Genomic DNA, 24,472 nt, shown 5'->3' on the forward strand with positions numbered 1-24,472 from the left:
GGATAGTAGCAGAGACTGGACAAGATGTAGTTATGTTTCAGGTCACCCGTAGCCAGTGGCTACAGTTGTCACATACCCTTGTGTCAGGGTTCCTTCCCCACTCTAGGGTACAGATCTGGGGACCCACATGAAAGACCCCCTAAAGCCTATTCTTACCAGCTTAGGTTAAAAACTTCCCCATGGTACAAACTTTGCCTTGTCCTTGAACAGTATGCTGCTACCACCAAGCCTTTTAAACAAAGAACAGGGAAAGAGACTACTTGGAGACGTCTTCCCCCAAAATATCTCCCCAAGCCCTACACACCCCCATTCTTGGGAGGCTTGAGAATAATATCCTAACCAATTTGTTACAAAATCATCAAAGACCCAAACCCCTGGATCTTGGAACAATGGAAAAATCAGTCAGGTTCTTAAAAGAAGGATTTTATTTATTTATTTATTTTTAAAAAGGTCAAAATCATCTCTGTAAAATCAGGATGAAAAATACTTTACAGGGTATTCAGATTCAAAACACAGAGAATCCCACTCTGGGCAAAACCTTAAAGTTACAGAAAACAGGAATAAACCTCCCTCTTAACACAGGGGAAAAAACACACAAACAAAAGATAAACTAAACAAAAGATAAAAATCTGCCTTGCCTGGTTTACCTACTGGTTGCAATATTGGAGACTTGGATTAGGATGGGTTGGAGAAGATGGATTTCTGACTGGCCTCTCCCAGTCCCAAGAGAGAGCAAACAAAAGCCTTCCCCCTCCCCCAAAAGATTTGAAAGTATCTTGTTCCCTTATTGGTCCTTTGGGTCAGGTGCCAGCCAGGTTAGCTGAGCTTCTTAACCCTGTACAGGTAACAAGATGTTGCCTCTGGCCAGGAGGGATTTTATAGTACTGTATACAGAAAAGTGATTACCCTTCCCTTTATGACACCTTGGGACTGGGGGGTTGTTGGAAAGAGGAATCTAATCTCGTGATGATCATGGAGGCTGGAAAATAATGAGGTAGGAATGACCAATCCCTTATTCCAATTACAGTTAAATTAACTGCATTTGTAAGCTGCACAAGACAGCAGCTGCTGTGGATGCTGTGATGAGCCTGAGGTAATCAGCCTTGGGCTTTACAGCTAAACAGCTCCATCAGTGAGGAAAGTAAATCAAGGTTCAGTCTTAAAAAGCTAGCCAATCTCACCACTTCTGGAGTTTGATGTAACACCTATCATCATGGTATCTCTGTGCCACACCAAAACCCTGAACAAAAGGTGTTTTGTCTCTCCCAGTTCCTCTGGAACAGAGGAGCATGACTGTGTGTTTGATTGGATAGTATCATTTCTGAGGAAGGCTTTATGGAAAAGGCATGGTTTGATCAGCACAACACCTGGTTTGGCTTCAGTCTGGTCTCTGACAGAGATCTGCAGCTGGGGCTCTGCCACTAACAATGCTCTGTTCCCAGTGTCTGGGTTATGCATCTATACAGGTACTTACACAGGGCTGTCACAATAGGATCTGAGAACCTCACAATAATTAATGAGCGTTCCTCAGAACACCACCGTGAGGTAGGGGAGCACTATCCCCATTGAACAGTTGGGAAACTGAGGCATAGATGGATTAAGTGACTTGCCTAAGATCACACAGGAAATCTGTGGCAAATCTGGAAATTGAACCTCGAGCTCCTGAGTGTTTATGTAGTGCCTAAACCACAAGGTCATCTTTTCTCATCAATAATAGCCATGTGGAATGTAGCTGATTTGAGGGATTGCGCAGGATAAGGCATTCTCTGCACTAACTATATCCAAGTATGTTCAGTGCCTTGTAGATTAGGAATAGGACTTTGCACTATGCTCTGAAACAAATAGGGAGCCAGTGGCGTTCACAAAGCATGGTTGTTGTGTGTCTGTGTTGGCCTTTGCTGCTAATGAGGTGCATGGGGTTAGGGAACAGCATGTGAACTGACATTGCCAAGGGAACTGCAGGTGGTGTGTCTGCTCATCGTTACTGGACTGGGTCTTTCTTCTACCTCAACCACTGTAACAGAAGCAGTGGATGCCCAAGAAGACTGCTCTGCCCCACTCTTGAGTAGCTGGCTCAAGCCATGCCTAGACTCGGCAAATTAGCTAACATGTTAACAAACGCTTTCACTTGGGAAACACAGTTTTCAGTGTCAACTCTTCTTTGCAAAGTCAAGTCTATCTTCCAGTTATATTGCTTTGACCTGGTTATCAGTTATACCACAAATAATTTGGTCCATCTGGAGTTCATGTGATTTAACATTATTATGCAGGCCTGTACATAATGGTCAATAGTCTCACCTCACCCCCAGCTTCTTGTAAAGAATATATCTTTCCCAAATTGCATTCTTACATAGATCGCAGTGTTCTTGACATTTCGGAATATTTGCTCTCCTGCTCTCGTTGGAATGTGCTGTTGGGCTTCAACATCTCTGGACCCACCACATTTCACCTGTCTGGTTTCTCTTCAATATTTCTTGCTTTCAGTAAAATCTGCAACCATTTCTTCCAGTTCTGTGCCAGATTGAGGGATTCAGATGACATCACTTCCTCCATTTTTGTCAAAGATTTTGTTTTCTTCTGATACTGTGTGTTAACACTGTGACCCACAGAAGTGCTGGTAAAAGACTTGTCTCTATTTCCTGGGTTATCACCTGGCCTGATCATACAAAAGATATAACCTTGTCACACAGCAGGCAGCCGTATCCCTAATGTTACCAAGGTGACTATTACTAGGGTGCAGTGGTACACTTCAGTGGAGATTTGCTCCGTGAGTTTCTACCACTCCTCCCCACCTGCCAGAGATCATTCATAAGCTGTTGTGCCAATTCCCATAGCATCTCCTATGAAGCATCTCTGGTGCAGAGGATTCTGGAGCACCTTTTTGAAGAGGCAATTATTGCAAGTGGCTAAATGTGGGAGGGTCTGGAAATCTCTTTTGGGGGCGGGCCCATCTTGTTTTTCTGTGTCTGTTCAGCACCTAGCACAGGGGGTCATGCTTCAGGACTCTGAGTCCTAGGCGCTATCACAATACAAATAAGTGGCATGAACATACGTGGAACTTTCTGTCGAGGTTCTTATACTGTGCTCGTATCTGAGTGCCTGCCAGTGGTGCGTTAAGAAATGTGACTACACATCTGTCGTGTTGTTTGTTCTCTTATCCTCTTCCCAGCAGGAGAAGCGTGTATAGTGGAGTGTCATGTTTTTGGTAGGTTTCGTTTTGATCTCTATATACCTGCTGCTGTGTGTTTATGTTAGAGAAGGCAGGTCAAAGAAACAGACTGGTCACTTGGAGCAGAAGATACAGAGGCTTGTGATGGCCCTTAGTTCCTGAGGGAGTTTATTCCACAGTCTCGGACCAGCCCAGGAGAAAGGGCTGATTCCCGGACAAACAAGCTTTACTCTTTGTGGGAGAATCCCAGTAACACTGAAAGTCTGACCTTGCCCCTTTACTAAAGAAGACAGAACCTTGGTAATTAGCAACCAGGAGACAATGAATCTCAGGTGCTTTCGAATGCACTTTGTTAACTATCCTGTACAACTGACTAATGAGGGACTCGGGGTCCCTGGGCTGCTCTATATCCAAGGAAACAGAGCAAGGGAAACAGAGACACACCCACCATCTTCATACAGAAGGCCTTGGCTTGTGCAAGATGTGTGTGCATGGGCTTTGTTCTCCCTCAGTTTACCCTGGGCCACAGCTACTGTTCTCTCCTGAGGAGCAGGAGATGAGGAGGTCAGATTCTGAAAGGTGAGCTTGGTCTGGGCTATTTGCTGTCACTTTGGGGATACTGGAATAATCCAGGTGGGACCGGAATGAGCTGGGAGGGTATATGGTTAGGACAGCCTCCAGGCTTCAGTATAGAATGTCAGGTTTCAGAGTAGCAGCCATGTTAGTCTGTATTGGCAAAAAGAAAAGGAGTACTTGTGGCACCTTAGAGACTAACAAATTTATTAGAGCATAAGCTTTTGTGAGCTACATGATAAAATGAGCTGTAGCTCACGAAAGCTTATGCTCTAATAAATTTGTTAATCTCTAAGTTGACACAAGTACTCCTTTTCTTTTTAGTATAGAATGTGACACTCTCCATCTGATTTCCACCCCCCTTTGCATTTCCAAGAGCCCCTTCCTATATCATCCCCATTAATGTCTTTGTGTGCTTTAATCTCTGATTTTTTAATCCCTCCCTTCGAGGTGTCTATTCTACTCTGCTGTCCATTTGCTCTGACTGGTAAAGCTGAACTGCATACTAGGTAACAGATGTGAGCAGGACTCCTCCGTTCCAAACGCTGGGGCGTGGAGTTGCAGGGGATTGGGTCATCTACTGTATTTCCCCAGACTTTGGTGCTCTCACAGTTAATTTATGTCTGATCTACAGGGTTCTCTCCGTTCTACTTGTGCCGTAGTCTGCTTATGACCATCGTGTTCTACCAGGCTGGAAATATGGGTTTAGCTATAGTATGTGATCCCCAGGTACATTAGAAAGCTGTGTTTAGTGTGGCTGGCATGCAGTTAGGTGGCTGAATGTTTATGTAGGTCAAAGAACATGCCCTAACTATGGGCTTGTTTACACATGGAGTTATTACTGGTTAACTTTCTGTGTAAACACTGTTATTCCAGAAAAAGAATGCCTTGTTCCTGCTTTGCTTCACCCAGTGGGTAGATAACTAATGCACATGAGCTATCTTACTGTAAAATCCTTGTGGAGACAAGGCTCTGTAGTTCTCCCTGCAGTGTAGGTAGGCAAGCTCAAGATGGGTGGAGGGGTATAGTGTTGACCTTCCCTAGTTACATCATGGTGAAAACTGCCTGCCCTTTGTCTCCACTGGGATTTTACAGCAGGATAACAACTGAGTTATCTTATTATATTAAAAAAACCCAAATGGTGGGTGTGTTCTGGTAGTGAAGATGAGTGCATGTCTGGCACGTTCTAGAAAAAACTAGCTTTGCACTGATGTGGCCTTCTCCTAACAGCCATGGACGAATTTAGATGGAAGTACTCATATTTAGAATCCTGAAACCAGGTTATTTGCCAACTTTATCTGTTCGGATTTAAGGTTTGTCTCTCTGTAATTAAAGGTCATCTGCAAAGAGGAAAACAATAATTAGAGTTCTGCTTCTTCCCTGGGCCCCCTTTTTTATGTTCCATAATGCAGACCTGCTTATGCTTTACCATAGACGTTCAGGGCATATCTAGGATGGAAGAGAGTATGTCAACTCTGCAATGGGAGGTGTGATTGCTGCACATGTAGGCATACCCAAGCTAGCTTGGATCTAGCCAGGGTGAGTCCCAGCAGCAATGACAGCACCATGGGCTTCAATGCAGGCTGTACAAACCCATCCAGGATTCTGGCTAATTACTCTGGTGGCTAGCCCATGCTGCTGTGACATCACTGCTATTGGTACTCACGCTAGTTAGATTAAAGCTACCTCAGGTTTGGCTGCATCATGAGGCAGTCACACCGTGTGATTGCAATGGGCACCTATCCTGAGGTGACTGGAGAGCTAGGAAAATGACATCCCAAGCGAGTGACAGTTGAGCAACTGAGAAACAAAGGGATTTGTCAGACTGTTGACGTCTCTTTGGCTGAGACTCTCAAAGCTGTACAGAGCATTTAGCCCCACACCTGCAATTAGTTTCAATGGAAGAGGTGTAGCTAAGGCTGTCCCCTGGGTATAGCCACCAGTGGCCAGCTGCCAGTGTAACTACATCAGAGCAAACCCCTCGTGTAGCCAGGCAAAGCCATGACTTGATAGATATTGTTTTATTTCAGCGTAGCCACAGAATACCTCAGTTGTCCCCTCTCATCATAGTCCAAGCAGTCTCCCCCTTCTTTCACTAACTCTAATGTTGTCTGATTAGTTACCAGACTTTCTTGGTTTTAAAAGACGCAGTTCCTGACAGTCAGCCCTGTCATCTCAACCTGCCCATCTGAAAGCCAAGTCGGACTCTCTTCCCTGTGCTTTGGCATCACTGCTACAGATTCTGCAAGTTGTGCTCTGCTCCCCAGTTCCATTTAGCCTTCAGATCTTTACCCTTTTGGTCCCAACACTCAGAAACATCAGAAAATATTTTGAGTTCTGCTCAGACTGAGTTGGCTTTCATTTATTTTTGATTGGTCTCCTCACAACTAGAAACCTACAGAGAAGCTGAATGCGATGGCAGAGCCATGGACAGGGGAGGGAAGGGAAACAATTGTGGATGAAAGAACAAAGGTTCCTCACACTCTGTGTGAAACCACAGCCTTCTTGTGGTTTAGAGTAGCTGGCGATATGTGCTCTCCAAGTCTTTGCAGTTGTCATTTCAGTTCTCCTTGTGCTCGTTGCTTTCAGGAAGAAGTGCTCAGCTACTGTTGTTCTCCAGAGCCTTCCAGTCTGGGTTCTTGCAGATGCTTTGGATCAGCTTCCAGGCCAGCAGGTGCATGGCTGAACATTCTAGACTTGTGAGGCTTGCCCATAATCCAGGAAGCTGTGCTTTCTCTTTGTAGCATGTTACAAGCATGAGAAACTGGTCCCCAATAAAGATCACTCTTACAAAGTGAATCTCGCATAGATGAAAGGGATGTGGCTTGGGAGACTAGAGACCTCGCTTTACTCACAAGCTAGTGCAGCAGCAGTGCAGGGCCACAAATGCGTCTTGACCCTGGGCTTAATACGAAGAGGCTGCCTCAGAGTGAACTCAGGCTCTATGTGCAGGCTTCATTCCTTGGCATCTCTGGGACCAAGAAGACGGCTTGCGGTGATCTGTCCCTCTAGGAAGTGGACTGGAAATGAACTACCTTCAATCACACAGGCCACCAGACGGCCATTGGATGGTCACAACCTTCAGGCACTGCTTCCCACTTGGCATTTCCCAGTCTGGCTTTGCAACAGCAGCAGCAGCACCATGAGACCCAAAGTGTTTGTAGGGAATGCGAGTTACATAACCATGAGACAAAATAGCAGTGCCATCTAGAGGTAGCTTGTTGTAGCAACTGCAAGTGAGTTGGCATTTTGCATCTTTCACTCCTATATACAGATGTCAGACCAACTTCATGCCTCAAAATTGATGGGAGTCACACCCGGGATGAATTTGGCCTATGCTCTTCCAAATCTGTCTCCCTCATACTATTTTGGACACCTCTCTGCAAGAAGAAAAGGAGTACTTGTGGCACCTTAGAGACTAACCAATTTATTTGAGCATAAGCCTTTGTGAGCTACAGCTCACTTCATCAGCTGCATAAAAGTGGAAAATGCAGTGAGGATGTTTTTATACACACAGACCATGGAAAAGAATGGGTGTTTATCACTTCAAAACGCTCTCTCCCCCTTTTGAAGTGATAAACACCCATTTTTTCATGGCTGTAGCTCACGAAAGCTTATGCTCAAATAAATTGGTTAGTCTCTAAAGTGCCACAAGTCCTCCTTTTCTTTTTGCGAATACAGACTAACACGGCTGCTACTCTGAAACCTGTCTCTTTGCAAGAGTGTATGGAGAGTCCAAACCACTCTCTGACCACCCTGTGTACTGTTTAGTACCAGCTGGCTAGGAGGAATGCTCACATCCCTCTTCCCTTGGACAACAGGAATTTGCCCTTTGGGCAGCAGCAATATGTTTAATCATTCATCTGGGCTTGCTGTAAGACTGCACTTGCCCTGGGCAAACTGTCTGTCATTCCATAGTTACTGAACACTTTGAAGCCCTAACCAAACCACCTGTTCTGACTATATGCTAGAGATCCCTTGATACATTCCCTCTACAGCAGCTGCTGCTGGCATAAAAATCAGTGCACTGTAATAATCAGCCGGGACTATCTGCTGGAATTCCCCCTTTGGAATAGGTGTCCGCTCTGCCTGAGGCCACTGCTGATAGCTAACGTCTAAGACCAGCTTTCCCAGGCATGAATCTACGTTTGGTAACTACGTAGCCACCGATGCAACTGCAATCCTGACTCTGACCACTGTTTGAAATTCTTTGCCCTTTAAAATATCAGCAGAACCCAGCTTCTTAGCATTAAGTGGGAGAGGTGGACATAATTACTCTGTCATTAATGTGCTCTGAATTTATGTGGAGAGAAGCTGAAGCATGATAACTTGCCTGCATTCGGAGGGCTGAACTGATCACTAACTAAAATTGAGAAGGAATTTTTCCTTTTTCCCCAGAGCCGTGTTGATGGGAGCACAGGGATTCCTATAAAGCAATGAATGTGTTAGGATGAGGTGGGTATTCTATGCAATCTCTCCTCTGCTTCTGCAAGGAAAGCCAGGCATTGGGCCTCCCTGTTATTTAAAAAAACCAAAATACTTGGCTGATATCTCAACATTTTGAATGGAAGATAACTAGAGTGGGTTCAGGGAGGTTCCAGCCTAGGCTCCCTCACTGCCCAGCCCCTCTTCCTCTGTCTTTTAACTCAGTTTACCTCCTCTAGCAGCAAAGATTAGGAGGTTCTATTCTTCCCCATCCATTCAATGTTATGAAGGCATCTTACTCAAGTGAGGGCCGAATAGCACCCCCCCTCCATCCAGCCATTGTTCCGCAGCACTGACAGGCTCTTCAGAGCTCTGTCAAGCATCAAGGAAAGTAGACCTGATGCAGGAGCAGGGTGTGCATGGAACCACTGTCCCCAGACTTGATGCTGCTTGTGACCAGCTCTACCAGAGTGAGGCAGCTAGTACTCCCTTCAATATCACCAAATGGCATGAGCTGCTGGGGCAGTTTCCCAGCCCACATCTTGGTATTGACAGATAGGCCCTGATGGGGCTCTAGTCACTTGCTTGTGTTCAGGAGCTGTGTCGACACACGAAGTAACACAGAACAACATACTATAGTTCTGTTTATTGCAATAGGGAAAAAAAACAGAATAAACCAAACACCACTTTCTGCCTACAGATGACATTATTTTAATGTAAAAATGCATCCCCTCTGTCCAGGCATTGTTCAGCAGCACTGAGGAGAACCCCAGAAATACAAGACAGAAAACAAGAGTTGGGGCAAAGGGGTTCTGCTCTCTTCCAAGAGAAAAGGTTCAGTTTCCCTGCCCCTTTGTTAGTCAACTCACTGGAAGTGCTTTACTTACATACATTTACATATTTATTTCTCATTTCATCTTATATACCTATAAATAAGTGTGGGTGGGTGGAATGCTGGGTATATGTATCTGCAATTTATACATAACCCATCTGAGGGAGTGGGCTACTAATAAGCCTACAGAGCATCGGGTGGGCTCACTACACAACCATGTTAATTGGTTGGGGCAGAGGGGGCCCCCTTTTATGTAATTCGTTTATCAAGGATCCCAGTGTTAGTGTTGAACTCAGGCCCCTTTCTGGGTTCCCCCCTACAGTGGGACTGTGCCACGGTGACTGCTAACAGAAGCCGCTGCTCAGTAAAATTTTGTCCAGTAACTTTTTAAAAAAAGTAGCAGCACTAGATGTACTGGGATTAATGGGTGGAGGGATAGCAGATTCCAAAATACACAAGGTGAATCTGTTCCCCTTCTCTCTTCCCTCCCAGAAAAGATGTAAAAGGTCCAGAAGTTTGCTGGGCAGTCAAGTAAGATCCAGGCTCAGGCCTAATTAGTGGGATACATTGCTAGGGTGTATGCTGGTCTCCATTTATACAACAGGAGATGAGGAAGGACAGGAAGACATGTAGAGGATAGGAAAGCAGAGGAATGCAAAGACCTGTTTGTTGGTGCTTCTGGAGGAGCAGGGAAAGAAGGGCCCTGAAAACCACTCACTTTAGAACAGTTTCTGCAGACTATGCATTTTCTGGGTTCTGGCAATGTTTATGCAAACCAGGAGCTGTTTCTAAAGGGCATCTGCTCCCACTGGTCATATTCTATCCCACATGGAGTCCAGATTCATCACAATGAAGGGCTGAGGAAAAGAACTGTTATGTTACAGGGAGAAGATGACACAATGAAACACATTCTGGGTTGCATTGACCATTGCCCTGCACCTTGCGTAGTTATATACACTTTATCAGTCTGACTTGATAACACATTTTATACCCACTATGTACTTGTGTAAAGGACTACACAACATGCAGGGCAACAGCAAACTAAAATCCTCCTCTTCCTCCCAAACAGTGTGCACCACTTATTGTTGTTACTGAATAAGTGCAACAGAAATTGCTCTCCAAAGGATATCCTTTTGGAACTATTATCAAGGGTAGAAGCCTAAGAGAGCAAGGACACAACAGCTTTAGGATCCTAGGAAGTGTCCTGTGCACCTGTGTGATTAGAAGTTGAGGCAGGTCTGGACTAAGCTTGGAGCAGTTCTTTGCACAACAAGACACTGGGCAAAGGGTTCTGTACACACAAGGTGTTCCTGTTGGCAGGATCTGGGCCAAGTACTCCCCATTAGAGAGTATCAGCAACACTAGTGACCATAGGGAAAGTTTCCAGTGTCCCGTGACTATCTTTCTTGCATTGTCTCTCCTAAATACAGTTGTTGGAGAATCAGTGGGGGGAGGATATCTATACTTGAAGGAAAGATAGCACAAAGTACCCCTTCTTTCCTTTCCCTAATCTCCTACCCACAAGAGAGTTAAATGGAGAGGACTCAGTAATCTTAAATCAGGGGAGGATGCAGTTCTGACCCAACCCTTTGCCTGTTGTTCAGCCTTACCCACTTCCAATGATAGGCACATGTATCCCTTGAAGTGTCCCTGATGCCCCATGGAAAGGTGGAGAAATTCTATTTAGAGGCTGTTCTGCTTTTCTCTTGCTCGTCCCTCTTCTTCTTTAATTTGGGGAAATTTACATGGAAACCAGATAGGAGCTCCTACAATGCTGACCCGCTGTTTTCTTCACACATTTAATCAGACTCATCTGTGACATCACACTCAACTTCCATGGAAAGGATTATGGTGTTGAAGAAGGCTGGGACCTTAGTGCTTATGTTGTGACTGCAGACAGATGCAGCAGACTGTTTGCAAACCTTAGATTAATGTGCAGCTGCCATGCTATTCTTTCCTCACTGTGCATGCAACACTGGCTCAGCAGAGCAAGAACAGGCCCCATACAAAGGGAGTAAGTTTCCAAGGGTTCTGCACAGGGGCCTATGAGCTTGCTTGCTACAGGGAGAAGGAAAAGTTTTACTTAATTTTGCTTTTACTTGACCCTTATTTTCCTGACTGAAAGGGATACTGATCTTTTGGAGATGTCCTATCCTCCATCCCTTAATTCTTGGATCTAGCATTATGAGGCTGGTAGTGACACTCTGCTGCAGCCAACATCCAACTCATCCCTAATGTCACTGAAGTCTGTAACACTGAGAGGCTAGCAGGTTTTATTGAGCTAGGACACCTTTCCCCTGTAAGTATCCCACTGTGAATGTTCTGACTAGGTTAGGTTAACTTCTCCACTTGAGCAAACAACACAACATTAATGGAATAGTGAGAAGGTTTTAATATTGGGGGACCCACTGCAGTATTACAAAACTCACTGTATCCTTCTGTTACAGACTGCAGCAAATATCCCGTAATATGGGCAGTGAAAAAGAAAAAAGATGCAAGTCTGGCAAGGGATTGCTAGGACTCTTAACCCAGTGCCTCCCCTTGGGTACCCCAAATTGAGTAATGGGCTCTCTAGTCTCCATAGAATGAATTCCACATCTCCAGCATGGGGGCTATTTAGAAAGTGTCAGTGTACACAGACAAGACAGCCTTAACAAGTTAGAATAATGCTATTGGAAATTATGGCAATCTTTTTGGTAGCATTGTCCTACATGCAACCCAATAAGTCATCTCCCTGGGAAATCTGAAAAAACATCTTGTCATTTCCTTGAAGACAATGCTGATGTGAAATTATAAAATAGAAATCTGGTAGATTTGTGTGTTTAAAAAGGAAAAGCCTGGTGAGGCTGGGCACATCCATCCACTCGTGTTAGCTCTGTCCATTATGTCTGCGGAAGGTATTCCCACCAGGTGGCTGTATCTGGATGGAGTCCAGGAGAGGCCTCAAAGCTTGTCCAAAGGGTCTGAGGTGGCAATGAAATTAAAAAAGAAAAGAAAAAGGGATATTTATAGATCTCAAAGTGATCATGCTACATATATACAAGGATTTCTCATGCACCCTTGAAATACAGCCACCTCTGAAATAGAATGAGGTGGCCTTTATAAAGGCAACTTAGTAAAGTCCTGCTCTTCAGTGAGTTGCTTTATATGGTTTAATTTAACCGGTTAAATAAAACTTGCTACAGCAGCAACTTTAAATGTTTGTTCAAACATTGGTTTTCATGAGCCAGTTCCTTGAATCCTAACAAAGTAGTGTCAAGATAGCAGTACCCTGTCTGATACTAACTTTTAGTAATTTATCTAGTTACCTGAAGTGATCAGAATATGATTTTGCAAAGCAGTTTTCCATTAAGTGTCAAACATCATTAAATAGTGGAGTAGTAGCTATCCAACTGAAACTCCTAAGAGAAAGTTAGGGAGGCAGAATGTCAAATTTGAGCTAAATTCAAACGTGGCCAGAAACATAGTGACTATCATCAGTAACCCTGGGAAAAGGGCTATGAGATCGCTAATGGTCACAAGTGTCCAAACCTTAGTTTAATATCTCTTCTGAAAGGTGGCATCTCTGACAGCAGAACAACCTCTGGCACTTCTGTGCAACGCTGGATCAGTATTCACTGAATAATCCCTACTGAATCCTGCAGCATCTGAGTTTTCCTTGAAGGTCTCCTATTCAAGTATACACTGCATCTGACTTTGCTTAGCTTGAGCTTACAGCCTGGTATAGGAGAAACTTTTCTACCAACTGACCTTGTGTGTCATAGTCAGGTACAGTGCTGTTTGTGATAAGAGGAGAACTGGATGGTGCAGCTCTCCTTATTGACTCAACTGAAAGTGCATACCGAAGGAGGCTGAGCTAGAATCTGAGGAAGTGAGATCTACAAATCTCAGTTGTGATGAGAAGGGATGTTCTAGAACTTTCACTTATTTCCTCCCTTCTGCATCCTCTCCTCCCATCCAGTCCCTGCTTTTAAGTATCTTAAAAGCAACTTTAAAGCTTTACCCCCATAAGGCAACATGGCAAGCCTCAACACAATGATGGCCCTCCAGGGCAGGAAAGGTGACTCTTTAGCGATGCCCACATCCTGCCCTGAGATGTAGACATTGCTTATTTTAATTTCAAAGAGGTATTAGTATCCTTAGCCACTGGCTTTTATACGGCTCTCTAACCTCTTATATACATCTGGTCACGTGATTAAAAAAAGCTATAGGGAAGCATTTAGTTTACGTTCATTGATGGTAGAAGAAAAGAATCTTTCACCCTTCCCACATCATGACAGGGCCAGTCATGGTGTGGAGACTGTCATTGCACATAAAGGCCCAAATAAATGAAGCGGCATCCTCTCCCTGATCTCACGAGGTACAACAGGTACCAGTCCCCACCTAGGGCTTATCAGATGTGGCAGCAAACATCCAGGCATCAGCATGAAGCAACATCCTACAGATAGAAGCAGAGAAGATTGTACTCACGTGGAAAGGACTTCGGACGGAAGGTCAGTGATGTAGGAAGGTATCTTTCTTCCTGTCAGGAACTGCGCCACTTCGTTACTAAAGGTGTTGCAGTTATGTTCAAAGAGGTTATAAGACTCTCCTCTGTGCCCAGGAGAGGAGTTCAAACACAGAAAAGTGAGAGTCAGCAATAAATACCACAAGAAAAGGAACTCAAAGCAATAATCAATTACATCAGCACCCTTCATCCTAATGGGCCCTAACACGATTTAGATACCACACAAGTCCATTCTCTCTCCAAAACTCAGCTGAGTTGGGGGTGGAACATGGCAACCATTCTGTACTACTGACACTACTCAACAGCCTTTTGAAGGAGAAACGAGGACCAACTTGTTCACTTGAAATTACAGAAGAAAAAGTAGATCCAAGTAATTGCTGAGGTTGGAATTTCACAAGGACACTAAGTATTATTGTTAATTACTTTGGTAAGAAGTGCCCGGGGCTTTCTAATGAACACAGGAAGTCAGAAGCTTGGTTTTACATATCATCTGAAAGAGGGCAGCTTTAGCACAGGTTTCAGAGTAACAGCCGTGTTAGTCTGTATTTGCAAGAAGCTCTAGCACAGTGTTTCAGTACTGGCTCTCATGGTAAAGTGCCCCTGTTGAACGAACACCATTTCCTCCATCACTTCGGTCTTCCATGAAGGTCTCTCATCCAATACAGACCAGGCAAAACCCTGTTTGCTGTCAAATCCAAAGCTCAAGATCCAGTGTTGCAGGCATCCTGACAGAATGCTTTTCCGCCCTTGATCAAGGCCTGGGTCTGCCCAAGTGTTACGTAGCTTGCAGTTGATCCTGTGCCAGCTCTAGCCCCATTATTACTTATTATCTGGATGATACTAAACAGCATACTAGGCAGATGAAACTTTGTGTTAGTGAGACAGGCCCTGGGACCCCCACCCCAATTTTCTTTTTTTGGCAAATATGTTAAAAAATCAAATAAAAGCCATAACTCACCGGAACATGGATTCTCCCAGCGAGGACAAGTATTCCAGGAAAATTTCTTCTGTAACTTCCGTGCTCCCCAGGTCTACAACTGAGTCTGGGGGCCCAAGCAATGTCCCTCCCTGTGAAATGCACAAGCAAAAGAAGATGCTGAATGGATTCTGATGGAGCACTCCAAGGGGTGGGGATTCCTGCAGTCCAGAATGCTGCTGACATAAACAAACTAACATGGTTTGCCCAGGAGCAGGGAAAGGGGCTTACAGTATCAGATTCAGAGCAAACTATTCTGTCCCCAGCTCTCCCCAGTTAGAGAACAAGAGGTACAAGACACTTCATGTGGCTTATTCTGCAACTTGCTGCTGTGTTCTCCATGCTGTTCCAGAACTGTGTGGCAGACCTGTGTTTTAAGGTGCTTTCGGAGGGTGAACTTTGGGCTAAGACCACCCCAAGAACTGGAGAGGATATCAAGGTAGTCAGTGTGTGTGCATTTTAAATACCATGAATCACCAAGGTCTAAGTATAAAAATCCTCCATTTAGAGCAGGGGTGGGCAAATTTTTTGGCGTGAGGGCCCCATCGGGGTTCTGAAACTGTATGGAGAGTTGGGTAGGGAAGGCTGTGCCTCCCCAAACAGCCTGGCCCCCGCCCCTTCCCACCCCCTTAGAACCACCGACCCATCCAACCCTCCCCCCCGCTCCTTGTCCCCTGACTACCCACTCCTGGGAACCCCCCGCCCCTAACCGCCCCACCGTGACCCCACCCCCTATCCAGCCCCCCGTGCTCCTTGTCTGCCCTGACCCCTATCCATACCCCCACCCCCTGACAGGCCCCCTGGACTCCCATGCCTATCCAACCGCCTCCTGCTCCCTGTCCCTTGACTGCCCCCTGGGACCCGCTGCCCCTTATCCAACCCCTCTGCTCCCTGCCCCCTTACCATGCCGCTCAAAGCACCAGGACTGGCAGCCGTGCCGCCCGGCTAGAGCCAGCCACGTCGCCGCACAGTCTAGAACACCAGAGCAGACCGGCGGCTCTCACAGCCGTGCTTCCCAGCGGGAGCTTGCAGCCCCATCGCTCAGAGCGCTGGCAGCACAGCAAGCTGAGGCGGTGGGGGAGGGGAGACAGCAGGGGAGGGGCCAGGGGTGAGCCTTCCCGGCTGGGAGCTCAAGGGCCGGGCAGGACTGTCCTGTGGGCTGGATGTGGCCTGTAGTTTGCCCACCTCTGATTTACAGCCAACCAAGGCAGCCAAGGGGTGGCTGAGCTACAGGAAGCTTCTTCCTTCTCAGAATGCTGAGCACAGGAAACCCCATAGTTTGTTTTGAACCCTCGCTGATGTTCTAACTTGTGGTTGGGACCAAACCCATTGTGCAGGTTCCCTTTTCCCCAGTTGACCAGCCATCATGACCCTTAGCACCTCACCTGGCTGCATCATGCAATCTCTTAAGACTAAATACACTTGTACACTTTTCCTAAAGGGCAAACACAGGGCACTCCTGATAAGAGAAATTAATCATCATCAAGAAACCATATGGGAAGAGAAAAGAGTAGAGCTAGGAAAAAGTCCCAAGAAGGCTGAACTCACAGGTGCACAGCTGGAAATCCCACCACTGCCATAGAAGAACTCATCCTTATGGACAATTATGGAGGTGTGCCTGTTGAGGGAGAGCAAGGAGACATGAAAAGGAAGCCATATGAAAGAAGAGGAGGAAATGTTTAAGACAGCTTATAAACCACTCATATGAGTGGATGAAAGGCTAGAACTGTAGTACATGTTGCCTAAGATATTACTGAGGCAAATAACTTAGTAAGAGGCAAGAAAAGATTGAGACCCTTCTATGAGTAGGAATAATGTCTGCTGGTACACTACCCAGAAGAAAAATGGTCACATTGGTTATCAAGCCTCATGCTATACTGCAGGTGGGAGCGAATGGCTCAGTCAGGACCACCATGGGTATCCAAGACACCAGAAAAGGTGGGAGAAGAAACCCAATAGCTTCCCTTCTCCAGCCATATGTAGTGAAGGACAAAACTTCTCTCACAGGCAGTTAGAAATTTGGGAAAGTTTGGGGCATGAATTACCCAGGGTCACCATATGGACAGAGGGTGGCTGGATATGGGGACTGGAAAAGAGTTGGACAGTGAGTGGGATAGTTGGATGAGGGATGACAGGGTGGTTGATTGGTGAGGGAGGATGGAAGACATTGGTCAAGGGGTCCGTAATCCTGGATGGAGACTTTGGCAAGTTGGGCATGATGGTGCTTTATCTATTGGAGAACATATTTCCTAACAAAATATGCATATAGCTACTAAGTAACCATGTGGTGTTATTTTTGTAACCTTTGTCAGCAATCCTCCTATTTTCACCTGCTGTTGGTGCTCTCATGTTAAGTCATGTCTGCAATCAGAAGCTAAGTTGTTTTGGACACAGACAGTATCCTATGTTTGAAAAATGACTAGTACATTTGGGGTGCTACTGCAATAAAATATGTAATAATAATTATTGTTGGTATGAAGATCTATTGACAAGAACTGAAAGGAGATTTGCACAGTGCCTAATTCAATGCAATCAATCTTTCTTCTAGTAACTCTAAGAACATGCTATATTGGAAATGCTATCTAATGTCTAATACACATTATGCAAGTTAAATCTAGTCACTTACCAGATCCCATCCAGCTGTTTTCCTGTATGTAGAGAGAAGGAGAGAGTCATCGGCAACTTCCTTTACACAGTTCAGTCTACTTGCTGTCACTCACCTATGCATCTTCACCTATTACCACATCCTGCCTTAAACCCAAGCTGCAACCTTAATGCCAAAGTTGCATCTTTCTAAAGCAGTGGTTCTCAACACGGGCTACGTGTACCCCTGGGGATACGCACAGGTCTTCCAGGGGGTACATCAACTCATCTAGATATTTGCCATGTTTTATAACAGGCTACATAACAAGCACTAGCAAGATCAGTAAAAGTAAAATTTAAAAATTTTAAACAGACAACGACCTGTTTATACTGCTCGATATACTATACATAGAAATGTGAGTACAAGATTTATATTCCAATTGATTTATTTTATAATTATATGGTAAAAATGGGAAAGTAAACAATTTTTCAGTAATAGTGTGCTGTGACACTTTTATGTCTGGTTTTGTAAACAAGTAGTTCAAGTGAGGTGAAACTCTGCAAGACAAATGAGACTCCTGAAAGGGGTACAGTAGTCTGGAGAGGTTGAGAGCCATTGTTCTAAAGGATCAGGAAAAATAGCTTTTTTTCATTTAGTAATGAACTGTAGCGCTAGTGAATGGTGCCACACTGTCTGCACTGGTGACTTAATTTCTCTGTTTACTTGCATGAGGAATTGGCAGTGCCAGACTTTTCTGCCAACATACATCCTCCTAACCTTGAATGGGCCCACTTCTAGGGAGAAGACGAGAACACCATTTCAGTGGCTCAGTAAGTCCTTGGCCTCTAAGCTCACCAACAAAGATGCTCAGTCAGTACCAAGTGTACTAGTTTCATACTAATTTCACATAGTCCATTATAGAGCCATCATATAATAATGAATTTCCTTTTCAGTCACTACTGATAAAGGGCTAGATTGGAACTGGTGACCTACAAGTGAAGGCTCTGTAGCTCATTCTCAGTATCTCTTCTTAAAAATAAAGTATGGGGCTGAAATTTAAATAGGTTTTAAAATTATAACCTACCAAATCTGAGTTGTTGTTTTTAAATTTACCACCTTATCCAGTTTTGTGACTTCGGCCAGCAGCAACAGTTAAAGACTTGTTGCGAAGATCACTGAATTCAGAAGATGAAACAAAAAAAGCCACTTTGGTTTCAGCTCATTTAGAAACATGGAAATCTGCCTCATGACACTAAACTAATTAGAAAGTGACTAAAAACCAATACATGGAAAGTGACTTGATCAGTGGAAGAGGAATTGGAGAATGGACAATGGAGAATTATACATACAGTGTCTATTCTTATGTATTTGTACATCACCTAACATAACTGGATCCCTATATGCACTATTAGAATATAAATAATAATTTATTTGAAAGAGAACCCAATAGTGTCTCCCTTTCAAAGATAACCTATAGGGCATTTTTAAAACAGGATTGGAGTAGATTAAAAAGTTACAATAATTTACATCTGGAAACTAAATGTGAAAATAGCTTCCTCCTTCACTCATCATGTCAAGAACATAGTTCAGAACTCAGTGTTTTCTCTGGCAATAGGTGATGACTCTGTCTAAGCAGTACAGATAAAATAAACTTCAGCAGCTAGTTTATAGAGACAGAATTCTGGCAGCAGGTTGGAAAGAGGAAGGAACTAGTTTTCTAAAATGTGATTTTCTATGGTAATTCTCTCTAAAAACATATTCTATTAAACAGAGAAGATGTCAAGATAAACTGTGTTTTAAAGCATTCCTTTACTTGTGCCAATGATTAAGATTCCTAAATTGGAAATGTTTTTAAAATCAAGGTCTCTTCACTATTTCTGTAGTTAGATTTTGTACTTCATTCGTCATAGACAGTGAAGCTCTACTGGATAGTTCCACTTACTGATTATAATTTATTAGTAAAGAGAAGTTGTGTTTGGATTCCCAATGCTACAGGGGAATAACAAAATTAAGATCAAGACATTTTAAGTTGCTTTTTACAAAATTTACTAAAATTTAGGAGTAAGCTATTTGATAGCCTTTAAGCCTTGATTCATCAAGATAGTTAAGCATATGCATATCTTTAAGCATGCAAGTAGTCCCATTAATCACATATTTATATACTGTGCTGAATCAGCACCTAAGTGATTTGGGAGCCTACATAAGGGTTTTTTTGGATACTTTATTTTTTAAAAAGGTTTCTGTTTCAAATAGCTATCTTGCCAACCTAAACACTATTTATGGGGGCAAGAAAATAGGTTAAAGCTCATGGGAAACAATTCCACTGCCCTCAAATTAATTGTGGGAATTTGAAGAATTACTAGACTTTATTTACTTGTTCTGTGACTAAAGGACACAGGTTCATAGTTAGGATACAAGGTCACTTTTAGACTAGAAACTGAGCCTGTATAATTTTAGAATCCAATCAAACCAGATTACTCCCATGCCTGGGTTTATCCAGAAGGCCACGTACTGGGAAGATTAGATGGCTGTGAATCATCTATCTTGTTGGTACAGTTAATTTATTAATCTTGAGGGTTAGGGGATGGAGCGTATGGCATGTGCAGGTTTTTAACCCCAAATAAAAGTGGAGTTTGTAGATGGATTTGGATTAATCAAATCCAAGAACAGTGTACTAGTGATGCACGGATTATATAAGGAGACAGCTACTACTCAGGATACCAAATACCCTGACTGGGATGCAAAACTGGTGCCTATACTGGCACAAAAGTGAGAGCAACACCTATTCCGTCAGCTGGGTAGCAGGGAAATAAGGTGCTATCAAATTTAGCGTGTTATAGTCACTTAGGATGCCACCTCATTTCTGAAAGAATATTGCCCTACTTAGTGAAACTGCAGCACAATGCCAACGGAGGGAGTGAAGAGGAGTCTGCATCTGAGTCTCAGTCCCTCATTCCCAAAGGTGGCTTGGAGTGTGCGGAGATAGGGTGTATGGGGGAAAGCGTAGACGGTTTAATTTTCAAGCAATCCTCTTTAGCAAATGCTTTGGGACAAAGCTGATTCAGTCTTGCTCTGGAACCATCCTGTCCTCTTATTTAAATCATGAGGAGCTGGATCGCGCATAGAAGGAAAAAGGCAGGAGATAACTCAAGTAACAATTATCCCCTGCTCTCAGAGTCTTTACGGGCTAGTGGAGTGGGAAGGATGGTAGTGCTGGCTGAATATTCCATCAAGAACTGTTCTAACTAATGTATTCTTAATTGATTGACTGATTCTCACAGTGGCAGCTTTTGCCTTACACTGCAGTCTAGGGTTCCACTCACACAGGGATCCCACTTACACACATCTGACCCATGAGTCAGTGCCATTGGCTCAGGTACATGAGGGGAGCAAGTTAGAAAAGGCCCTGAACATTTCATTTGCATATCACCCTGAAAAACTTGTGCCAGCACTGAAGTGGCAGTACATTAATCCTCACCATGGATCTCTCTTAATATTAGGGTAGCTTGTCCACAATCAGGGTGTTAGAACAGCTCAGCTTCCAGTTCTCATTTGCCCCCACCCCCTCCTGGAAGAATAAAACCAAACATTCTAAGAATGGAACTTTCACTGCTTTCCCATTGGTGAATACTATTTTACTGTTTTAAAGCCAGTTTAGTTGGACATGCTAAATTAGTCAAAGCACATCCCAAAGGGTAGAGCAAGTCAGATAAATGGCATTATAGTTTTGGCTTGCACATATGACGTCACAGACAAGGAAGCTGACAGTCCCTAAATGCAGTAGAGACTACAGTGTTCAACAGTGCATACCTCAATATCAGAAAGATGTCTGGTACACTGGAAGGAAATTCAGGGAAGAGTAACACCAGAAAATGGATTAGGGGGATGGAAGGAAAACTATATGTGGCCAAAGGACATAATTAAGTCACTATAATATCTGTTTCAACAATGCTATGGAAATCTAGAATTGTCCAAGTTCAGCATTCAGCTACTGTGGTGATGATCATTATAAAGTTACCTTACAGAACTTTCTACAAGTATTTGAGGGATGAGAGGACTAATCCTTGAGCTTTGTACTGACACATATTAACACAATACCCATTACTACTTCAGGATTCCTCTAGCCTATCTGAAATTGCCAGGCAATAATGCCTTTGCTGTGGTGGGTCCTATGATGTGGAATCTGCTTCCCTTTGATACACATCTCATTCCATTCTTCCCCTCCTCTAAAACACCTTAAGAACCTTTTGGTTCTATATTTGTCACCTTCCTTTCCAATCTTTATTTTAAATGCATTTGTATTTTAAGAAGGTGGCATTATGAGGAATTATCCCACCAAAGAAAGAGTCACATTGCTTTATCCAGTTTAGCTCTAACAAAGAAGAAGATACTATTAGGAGTAATCCTGGACTGGCTAGGGATGACGAGGGTTTAGAACTAAATCATCTAATACGTTATTTCCCTGTCTAATTTTTGTATTCCATGAAGCTTAAGAGTCTCACAGCTGAACTGCTCTGGGCTCCAAAGGAATAAAAGCTATTGGCTGCATGATATCCTCATATAAAGTCCATCTATGGAGTAGTGACAAACCGCTTTTGTGGCCACTTAAAAAGGGGATTGGATGTATTTCGAGAAAGAAGGTACTTTTCCCATCTGCCTACTTTGAGGGGATCTGTGGAAAACCACTAAGGTCAGTTTTGGCAATGGGGAGCCCACACTAGAGATTTACTATCACTCAAAGAATAAAATCCAAGATCTATCTTTGGGACAATCCAATCACCAAATTCATATGATCCCAAATATTCTGAAGTTTCCTTGTCACTGTGACTAAACAAGCCTAGTGGGCATTATTCCCAGAACTCATGACAACTTGCCCAATCTCAGCTGGTTATTAACTATCACTAGCAATCAGTATTTCCCACACAACTGTGGACTCTGATCCAATTTGTAATTTTCTCTTTCTTTCTGCAGACTCCTACAAACTTAGACCTGTGTACTGCTTTTCAAACACATTATTTTGCAATTATTGGTATAATAAAAATCATAGCATACTTATTACCATTCAGAAAAAAAGTAAATAAAGAATAAGTGCTAAGTGTTTCATGCAGGAACTTATAAAGCAGCAAAATACTAAGACTGGCATCTTATGTCATACCAGAGCTAGAATGCTTTGGCTTGGTCTGCATATGAATTTGCATTGTAATAACAAAAGATGTGAATGAACATCAGTTTAGTTTTCAGTACAAGCCTGTGGGTGGACACTTATTCCAGAAGAAGCATGGCTAAGGTTGATTTAGCTAAACTTTCTCACATTTAGTTAAATAATTGCAAATGTGTGTGTAAACCAGGCTTTCCCCTCCAGCCCAAGATAAAACGTAGTCACTAAAACCATTACAAGAGAAAGTTACATCCTTGCCAGTACAATGGAAAAGAGTCTGAAGGGAGAAATAAGTATCTATAATTATTTTGAAATTATCCAGCATGGGGTGGGATAGTGAAATGCACTCCTCTCAAAGCTGCTGTTTCTGTCTATCTGTCATACACAGAATTGATCACTTAGGGTCTCAACAGGAATGTTTTCTTCTCAAACTCACTGTTAGCATATATGGACCTTCATGTGGAGTATAATTCAGGCTTTCATTTTCACTTTTAAAAGATGTTGGAAAGGACAACATCTTTCTCTCAGGACAGGCAGATGAAGTTACTGCCAGCAGTTCACACAGTCCATAGGGCCATCTATTCAGATACTGAAGTGGCTAGGAAGGCTGATATACATTGTTAGCCTGACATGGGGTAGACTCTGTAAGAGACATTTACAGGTCCTCCTCTTCCGACAAGGCCACTTCACACTTCAGAAACCATACAGGAGAGAGACAATTCCTCAATGTCAACTGACCAATAGTTTGATGACTAAGGACAAGTTCTTGGTAAGAGAATTGATAGTGATATGCATAAACTATTGTAACCCAATTGGTATGATACATGGCCTAGTCTACACCACAGACAGTCCAGGGTGTATGGCCTTATCATGAGTCAGAGTACAGCATTAACAATTAGTTAGGGCCTGCACCTCCTTTACTCATAAAGTTCACCCATTGAGATCCTGGGCAGAAAGATTATAATATCTCTTGTGAAAAATCTGTAAAGTGGTAATAAATTCATACACTTCCAGGATCTCAATGGGTGAACTTCATGAGTAAAGGAGGTGCAGGCCCTAACTAATTGTTAATGCTGTACTCTGACTCATGATAAGGCCATACACCCTGGACTGTCTGTGGTGTAGACTAGGCCATGTATCATACCAATTGGGTTACCATAGTTTATGCATATCACTATCAATTCTCTTACCAAGATGATCTCTTTAGATGCACCAGTGTCATACAGTGTAGCACTTGACACTGGAACACTGCCCACATTAGGATTCAGGACTGCTACCACAGATATGTATAAACTGCTTGAAACACGTATATATTCTAGCACATTTCAAAACTGGGTGAGTCCCACCCTAATGTGATTTCATCAGCAGGGTTGCACTGATCTGTGAACCCTACCCTATCGTGTCAAACGGGAAAACGTATCCTTGCTGCCCTGAAAATCTCTTTTCTTTTAGATAAAGGGCCACAGCTCCACTCCACCACGGCGCAATTTCTGCGAGCGAGCCTTTGTCCCCTCGGGGAGCAGTGTCAGTGTGTGTGTGTGTGTGTCTGTGTGTGTCGGTCTGTGTGTCTGTGTGTGCTGGGGGGCTCTGCAGGTGCCAGCGCTCTGGCGGGACACACGTTACTTTGCAGCTTGGGAAGCCGTCCCAGCGTCCGACTCCCAGGAGCGACTGGCCTCCAGAGCGGCAAACTGGGGTGGGGGGGGACACCAAAGGGCCACCGGGGGCAGGACCCAGGACAATCCTCCTCGCAACGGCCCGGCCCCATCCCACGGCCTCGCAGGCCCCCCGTCCCGACCCCACCGACCCTGCCCCCGGGCCAGCCCCCTTACCCAGCATGAGGGGGCTGAGGCGCCGGGCCATGCCCTTGGACAGGTCGTAGACATAGAGCTTCACCGGGTGCAGGGTGGGCGGCAGCTCCATGGGGGACGGGGTCCGTGGGGGGGGAGAAGGGCCCTGAGAAGGACTAGGAGACTCCTTGCCCGGGGGACGGCGGGCGGGTGCCGGCCGAGCAGAGGGAAGAGGGGGGAGGGAGAGCCCGGGCCAGCCCCGCTACTCCTGGGTCTACGGCGGCGGCGGTACCGGCACCAACTGTGACGTGACAGAGGGGGCGGAATGGGGAATGCTCCCTCTGCGCATGTGCCACAGCCATAGACCGGCCGGGCGGCTTGTCCCTGCGCCGCTTATGGAACCCGGCGCCGCTGCTGAGGCGGGGCTAGAGGCAGGGCGGGGTGGGGCTATGCCGTTAGGA

General features: G+C 44.3%; 1 protein-coding gene across 1 annotated transcript; it reads right to left on the minus strand.

Moving 5' to 3' along the window:
• Positions 1-8,794: 8,794 nt before the first annotated feature.
• DESI1 (desumoylating isopeptidase 1) lies at positions 8,795-24,427 on the minus strand. Its single transcript, XM_073327207.2, has 6 exons — positions 24,054-24,427; positions 17,109-17,130; positions 16,031-16,100; positions 14,465-14,574; positions 13,470-13,592; positions 8,795-11,962 (listed from the first exon to the last, which is right to left on the minus strand). Exons 1-6 carry the CDS (start codon positions 24,142-24,144, stop codon positions 11,869-11,871), a joined length of 510 nt encoding a protein of 169 aa, XP_073183308.1. The 5' UTR covers positions 24,145-24,427; the 3' UTR covers positions 8,795-11,868.
• Between the last annotated feature and the right edge of the window lie 45 nt (positions 24,428-24,472).

The sequence above is a fragment of the Lepidochelys kempii genome, chromosome 1, assembly GCF_965140285.1.
Source record: "Lepidochelys kempii isolate rLepKem1 chromosome 1, rLepKem1.hap1, whole genome shotgun sequence".
NCBI lineage: Eukaryota > Metazoa > Chordata > Testudines > Cheloniidae > Lepidochelys > Lepidochelys kempii.